The 8,377-nt window shown below is 40.6% G+C and overlaps 1 protein-coding gene across 1 annotated transcript in view; it reads right to left on the minus strand.

The window, feature by feature from the left end:
• The window catches only part of ODF1 (outer dense fiber of sperm tails 1), a 12,088-nt gene extending 9,147 nt beyond the window's left edge, over nt 1–2,941 (minus strand). Inside the window, exon 1 of the mRNA XM_006897173.1 lies at nt 2,622–2,941. Within this exon, the coding sequence (XP_006897235.1) occupies nt 2,622–2,941 (320 nt within the window). The remainder of the gene's footprint in view (nt 1–2,621) is intronic.
• Between the last annotated feature and the right edge of the window lie 5,436 nt (nt 2,942–8,377).

Raw genomic sequence — 8,377 nt, forward strand, 5'->3', positions numbered from 1 at the left:
ACACACAAAGAAAAAAAGAAATGTTATTATTATAATATCATATTATAATATTATTAACATTATTACTTAATGAGATTTTCACACTAAATGATACATCAATATATAAAAGTTTGCCTTTTGAGTCTTCTGTTTCTGTCAAGGACTGTACATTTGAAAAGAGGCTTTAAGAGTTATTAGTTACAAGCTTCAGTTACCATTATAAAGACATCACTAGCTCCATATACTGCTGCAGGTACAACATAAAAAACAGCAAAGCCTGATAAAAAGATCACAAATCAAAGAAAGCATCTCCACTTGTATCAACCATATGCTGAGAATTAAACCTAAAATTGATCAGTTAGCCACTGAGAGAATCTACTAATCCTGGAGAAGGTGGAAAGAGCCACAGATGCTGAAGAATAGACATTCTCACTGGGAGAGTCTAGGAATAGGGACACAGCCAGAAACCAAAAGCTGGAAGATCTTGCCTCAAGAGTATTCAGTGCCTCCAGGAAAAATGTTGAACAGAACTTCAAATTCTTACTGGAAACCAGACTTAACTGGCTGCATTGACACCACTTGTTATTGTTATTATTAGGTGCCTTTGAGATGAGTAAGACCCAAGTGACCCTGTGAAAACAGATCTGAAGCCTGTCCTATCCTGTGCCATCCTCATCATCTCTGACACACCTGAGCTGTCACTGTTCAGTCCATCTGGTTGGCGATCTTCCACTCTTTTGCTGAGCCTCCACCTTTCCAATCATGATATCCCTTTCCAAGGAATAACTTCTCCTAGCAACATGTCCACAGTATGAGAGAAGACTCATCATCTTTGCCTCTAAGAAGCACTCTGGCTGAACATTATTCTAAGACATATCAGTTTGTTCTTTTGGCATTCTATGGGATATTCATTACTCTTCTCCAACACCACAATTCAGAGATATCAACTCTTCTGTCATCCTTTTTCATTGCCCAGCTCTCTAAACCCTTAAATCTATTTGCCTGGAGCCAACTTTTAATCTGTGAACTAAAACTTTCCCATGAAGTCATCATTACCTAACAATTAAACCCATTTAACAAAGAATGTTCACTGTGAGGGTCACACTCTTCTGAAGAATTCTCTGTACAGAATTAAGTGGAGAATGGTACCCTAAAACAGAGATGAGAGCTGGTTTCAAGGAGCAGAGAGGCTCAGTTGTTTGTGGCGAAACCATATGGGCTGAGATAGGGAGAGTAATGATATACTGTGAAGCAAGTAACCATTGTCAATGAGCTGTTGCCATAGGAAACTTGTTGAGTGGTGTATGTTTTGTTGCATATATTTTGTTAGCATGGTTTTTTTGGTTAGGGTTTTGTGGGGTTTGTTTTTTTTTTTTGTTTCATGATTTTTAAATAAGCAAAAAGTATTCAAGTACTCAAAAACATATGGAAAGCAGGCCTCGGCACAATCACAAGTCATCTTTGATCTGGAGGAAATATTAAAGAAAGAATTCCTGCTTCCCATTGTCAGCACTTTTTGTAGCTTGATACTTCTTAGGAATAAGTACAATTAGTTCAAGTCTATTGAGGGAGATTCCTTTTTGGCCTTTGGTGGCTAATGACCTGGACAATCATTTCCCTTTGCCCTTTACAATGAAATGTTCCCAACATTGTAGTCAAGGGAGTATCCTTGTCTATCATCTAAATACATCACTCCTTTCAAAAAGAAATAGTATTAAATAGATTTTTCACACTTAATGATACATCAATATGTAAAAGTTTCATCAATCATTTTTACATCTACCTATCACTCCATTATTTGTATATACCATAATTTAATTAACCAAGGGAACGTAGCTTTCAACCATCATTTAAAAAAAAAAAAAGATGGTAACATTCGGGTAACAGCCTGAATGGTGTACGTAGAAAGTTATAAGATTAAGACTGTTTCTAGGCAACAAAGAAAATGTAATAAAAAAAAATGAGAAAAAATATTCAAATGGTTTTTAAATGACATCATTCCATTACAATCTTTCCACGTCTACTTAGGAAGCTGCAACTCTCAATACTGTAGTTTTACTGCCTCTGAGAGCTGAATGGGGAAGCTAGCATAATAGATGTAACTCCACAGAATGTTAAGTCTTTGGAGTTGGGAAATAGGAGAGAGGTTTTCCTACAAAACCTAGGAAATGTTTCTATTGTTCAATTTTCTCCTAGCTCTTAAAGCCGCTGGCAAACATTAAGGATTTGATCAATTATTATTACTTTTCCTGTAGTCATTTCTGCAAGTCCAAATACACTCAATTCACTTTACTCATAACCCCCCAAAAAAATGTTTAGTTCGCTGCTTCCAATAGCTTTTTAATGACACCCCCTGTTTCTTTCCCTCATTAAAGACACGTTATTTGTCATGTTGTCATCTTGCCTATAAACCACCACCAACCTTGCCAACTGACATCATTACTGTGTCTTTTGAGAATCTTAAAATCCCTACCACAGACCCATTTACTCTTCTTTTACTTAAATCTTTGCAAAGTCACTAGAGTCTTTATCTTAAACCCATTTCGTCTTTGTTCAAGTATTGTCAAAACATTCCCCTTATTCCAACCTTCTAAGGCTAATATACAAACTATAAAAAAAAATCTGAAAAGAAGTTCTTTTACTTGGCAAGCTCTCTCTTTTCATCCTCTATGGCTTTAATGGCTTTCTTCTCCAAACTTCTGAGAGATGGTCGAAGACAGTAAACCTTGTAGTCACACAGGCAATACGGGTAGATGTCACACAGGCTGCACGATCGCGGTCTCTTTGAGTAGCAGAGGCAGTAGGGGTAGGGGTGAATTTCACAACAGCAGTACGGGTGCATGTACAGGTCACACAGGCACCGTGAGTTCAGTTCGTCGATGCATCGCAGTTGCTTCAGTTCTCTGTCCACCTTCTTTATGTCCCTTCTAACGCTCTCCAGAAGACAACCCAGTGCAGCCATTACAGGCACACTTTATTGTTCTGTGAGTACCTTTGGGAAATGGCACTCAAGGGAAAAAAAATTGTTCTAAGGTCTTCTCAGAAGTTTCCTTTAAAATTAAGTGAAGCCCACATGATTCACCTACTTTAAAGCTGGGGTTCTATGACCTCACCGCTCTCCAAGTGTGTCATAATCTTTTGGTTGCCATGTCAACTGTAAACAGACATGGTCTCCAGAGACCTTCCTGGAGTTGTAGACCCACCCTCAGAGCCATAATAACATGGAGATTTCACTCCCCTTGAAGTTGGTCAGGTCCCCCAAACCATTTCCACTCTTTGGAGTTCCTGGGCTAACTTTTAATGTCTCTGATTTATGTATGCTCTGAGGACCAGACTTATCTGTGACTGTGTGGGTCTATTGACATAAATGTAGGATATTGATTTTAATCTTACTGTTGGCCATAAAGAAGACATGTGGCTCCTTTTTCTACACCCTTCTAACACTGGCCCTGATTTTAGGTTGAATTTATCCCTTAGGTGCAAGGGTTGACCCTGGCTCAAGGCAGGTAAAATCTATCATCTATAGATAGGGTACAAAAGACCACATTTTCTCCCATCCAATTCATCCTCAAGTCAGTCTTTGTTTTTGTCCATCTTGGTTCTCTAATTGCTAGAGCCGTGCTCAATCTTTACTGGTAGGGGTTCTGGCTTTTCTAGAACCCCGGTTCTCTCTAGTGGTAGAGGTCTTGCTTTAAACATCCATGTCTCAGGGGTGGGTAATGTCCTCCATCACTGCCTCAGAGCAATGATACATCAGGTCCTGTTCCAATCCTCCAGATGCCTCATCCCAACCCTAATGGCTTCCCAAATGTTGGTTGTTGTTAGGAGTTGGCTGTATGTTGTGTAACAGCTTGCTGACCATTGTTGTCAACTGCTTGAAGCTGCTTACGAGGCAAATGCTTAAAACTCCAACTTCTGTCAGTTTCCCATACTCACAGGTGAAACCGACATGCTGCACCTTTGTAGACTCAGCTTCAACCCTATCTTTCTAATTCCACGGGTACTTTCCTTTTAAACTGCTCTTCAGCTATTCTAGACTAAGCCACGCTAGAGATGAAGAGATTGGATATGACATTAGAGAGGGAGGTGAGAGCCAAGTTGTGAAGAGATTTGTAGTCCAGACTAAAGTGCTCAAAACTTCCTTTGGACAGTGGAGAATCTCCCATTTCCTTCTACTGAGGGAAGTCAAAGGGTAAGTCAGACAGCAGTACTGAAGGTTCACTGTAAAAGGACAACACTAGAAGTGTCTTCCGCTAGCAGGAAAGAGATGGTGACAGTCTGGACTGGGGACTATGTATTTCCTCATGTTGACTCAGGCTTCATCCAACCATTTCCCTTGTTGTAGTCAGGGAGATCTTCAAATATTAAGTCTGTCAACCCACCACCACTTTGTGAGTTAAAACCTGTCAAAATCTTCTTTTTAAGAGAGGGTCCTTTCAAAGCTGAAAAATTGGGCTCCTGCCTATCTCTTCAGTCTCATCTCTCATTATTACTAGACGTTGTTACACTCCAGCCATGGCAGCCTTCCCTTTAACTTCATTCAGAAATTACACACACATTGCTCTAGCTGCCTCAAAACCTAACTCTGCAGCACATGTTCTTGACCTGGTTAACATCCAACCCATCCTTTACGTCTCCTCTTTAAATGTCCCTTCTTTTGGAAAGTCTTCCTTACCCCGAGACTACGTCCCTAATTCTACATATTTCTTTCATTACGCTATTTGTTTTCCCTGCTAAATTGTCAGATCCATAAGGGCAGAGACTAATTTTGGTCACCATTAGATATCTAACACAATTCTCGCCACATAGTAGGTGTTTAAGATGTATTTATTGAGTGAATGGATGAGTAAATGAAACAGAACCTACCCAACAGTATGATGATGGGTGAAGGAACAATCAATAATTGACACCTAAGTTTCTAACTTGGCATATTTGAGGTTCCATTAACCGACATAAAAACCATAGGGGAAGACTAACAACTTTGCAATGGACATGTACAGTGGCCCTTAATTTAGCGGCCTTCAAACTCAAAGAAAATCTAGGCTCAAGATAAGACTGTAGGAGCCAAAATGTCATATAGGTAATTGGAACCCTGGGAGTGGACAAGATCATTCAAATGAAGGGATAGCTTGAAAAAAAAGTATGTCTGTTGTAGAATTTCAAGAAGTAAAAAAAAAGAAGTGGGAGAAATAAAGGGGTTCATTAAAAGTTCACAGAAGATTTAATCATAGACAAGAACCCCTCTAAACAGAAGTCCCTGTGTATCAGTTGACCAAGACCAGCAACCCCCAATGACTCTTTGTTTCCCAGTGCTGACTTAAGAATTTCTGTGCAGATGGAACATCTTAACAAGGAAAAAAGTTTCCTTAGGATTCTTGCAATGGGTGGATGGTCCTTTGCCTCATGTGAGATGAGTAAAAATGCAAATAATAGTCTCCTGTTGCCAAAGCTGAAGTTTTCCCAAAGTTGTTGATGTCATTAGGTGCTATCAAGTCTACTGCTACTCACAGCAACCATGTGAACCACAGATCTGAATCCTTCCCTATCCTGCACCATCCTCATGACCGCTGATATACTCAACTCCCCTGGTATAGTCACTGTGTTAATTCATCTGATGGGAGGTCTTCCTCTCTTTCTGTGACCTTCCACCTTTCTCATCATGATGTCCTTTGGCACAGACCAGCCCCGATTGACAATATGCCCAAACTAGGTGAGACAAAATAATTGTCTCTAAGGGACACCCTCATTGCACTTTCTCCACAACAGTCAGTCTTTTGGCCTTTTGGCGACCTCTGGGATATCGGGCACTCTTCTCCACAACTCAAAGGCATCAAGTCTTCTTCTGGCATCCTTAGTCATTGTCCAACTTTCAGATGCATAAGAGGTAATTACCAAAGTCTACCAAACACTATGGTTTGGATCAGGTGCACCTGATCTTTAAACTGATGCCATTGCTCCTTAGCACTTTGGAGAGGTCCTTCACAGCAGATTTTCACAAAGCAACATATCTTTTAATTTCTTGACCTCCGTTACCATAGATGTTGATCATGCATCCAAGTAAAATGAAATCATTGACAACTTCACTCTTTTCTCCATCTATCACAATTTGCCTATTGGTCTAGGAGTAAGAATTTTTTTTCTTGATGTTGAGATATAATCCATATTGAAAGTTGTAGTCTTTGATCTTCTGCAGCAAGTGATTTTCTAGAGTAACTCTGTCCATGTAGGTTCATGTCCTACTCTTTCCTGGGGGTTAATTACAGGAGCCGTTTAGACTTCCCCAGCTCCAAGTAATAGACTTTTGAACTCATACGCCACTGTGAAATTCATCTCTTAGCAAATGTCAGCAAAGGTTAAAGCAGGCAAGCTTTCTGTCTTAGACTGTTAAACACACAGGTTAAGGAATTTAAATACACTTATCTGTGTATACATGGTACACTATTAAGATATCTGTATCTCAACTAGGATTCTCCCAAGATCCAATCTTTTTTTAGTGATTTCACTCTTCATCATGGTGTGTGTGTGTGTGTGTGTGAGAGAGAGAGAGAGAGAGAGAGAGAGCTCTAGTGACACAGCTGGAAGGGAGTTGCACTATTAACTCAAAAGATAATGCCTCTCTGGCAGCTCTAATTCACCAGCAGCTCCATGGGAGAAAGATAGGCAATTTCCTGCTGTGTAAATGACAGCCTTCTGAAAACCCACTGCAGTGTCATCTATCAGTCAGATAAACGAGTTTGAGTTAGATATATGTGTGTATGTGAGTTAGATATATATGTGTGTGTTTATATATTCATATGTTATGTACCATAAAGTTGGAACCAACCCATAGCTGACCTTCTAGGAGATTTTCAGAAACAGTAAATCCTATCTTTCTCCTGTAGAGGAGCTGGTGCATTCAAACCGTGTGCTTTCAGGTTGGCAGCATAGCTCCATACCATGAGGCCACACACACACACACACACACACACACACACACACGTCTTTCTGTCTATCTGTCTATCTGTCTGTCTATCTATCTATCATCTATCTATCTATCTATCTATCTATCTATCTATCTATCTATCTATCTATCATCTATCATCTATCTACCTACCTCCCTATCTATCCATCCATCCATCTATCTACATTGTTGTTTGCTGTCAAGTTGGAGCCAACTCATAGCTGACCCTCCAGTGGGTTTTCAGAGACAGTTAATGGAACAAGAGGAGACTGTCCACCCTTCTACTGCAGAGCAGCTAGTGGATTCGAACTGCATACCTTTGAGATTGCAGCACTTTTTTTTTTGGTAGCACTTTCTTACTACTAGACCAGCAGAGCTGTTTCCCCCCAAACCCAACAGCTGATTCTTACTGTGACAGAGGGGCTTTTAAAGTGATCAATCCTGAGCTCTCCAGCCAGTGTCCCCTGCTCTATAGCCTCCTGAGTTCTGTGGGTACCACTAGAATGGCAGCAGGATGTCCTGAGAGCTACGGTCAGGAAAGGTAAAACCCCGGCAGGACACATGTCCTCCACATCATTTTTAGTGATTGAATCAAAGTGTGTCCCCTTCAGAGATGAGTTGGAAATGTGACCTATTAATGTCAGAAGGTCAACGTTGAAATCCATTACAATCTACTGAAACCCACAGAAACACTCTGAATCACTGTTCCCTTGAAGCATAAATATAAGCATCTCCTTTGGACTCTAATGAGATAGGCACTTTGTTTACACAAGACTATGTCCATGGAAGTCCCCACCCGCCAGGGCTGCTATCCAGGCAGAACAACTTCTGGACCATCCCAGGCTGAGCCCATTCTCTGGACTGATGTTACAGAGATGCCCCTCTGCCAGCTGCTGTTGATGTAATACGTAGACCATGCATTCTGTACAGCCCCAACTCCGCTGAAAAGAATCCACAGAGTGAAGGAAACACCTTTAACTTTTAACTAGTTGTCTGAAGAAGGGGAGTATAGAGAACTTTTTTTTTTTCACCCTTCCCAGTCCCCCGGAGTATAGAGAACTTTGTGTAAGTATTTTTCTAAACTTTTCTGAGAATTCCACGTTTGTTCAATACACGAGCCACCAATTTTGTAACACAATACTTTTTTATAGGCTTGCTGGCCAGCACACTATCAGCTTTGTACCACTTTGCTGAGTCTGTGTGAAGCCCTATCTCTGTGGGTTCCAGGATGGGGATTCTGAGTAGTTTTACCTATACAGACGTCTTCTTCCTGTATTGGCCATCTGCTGGTTGGCCTGCCCAATATCTATAGTACCCTCTTTAAGTAAAGTAACTATCTTCCCCACCTACTACCCTTTGCCAATAGGTATTACCAAAAGTTCCCCAGCCTTCTTCAGGAGCCAGGCTGCGGGCACAAAACTGAAACCAGTCAATCAGGCTCTCTTCTGGGAATCTGAT

Source organism: Elephantulus edwardii, unplaced genomic scaffold (genome assembly GCF_000299155.1).
Source record: "Elephantulus edwardii isolate Elephantulus edwardi_28Jun2011 unplaced genomic scaffold, EleEdw1.0 scaffold00202, whole genome shotgun sequence".
NCBI lineage: Eukaryota > Metazoa > Chordata > Mammalia > Macroscelidea > Macroscelididae > Elephantulus > Elephantulus edwardii.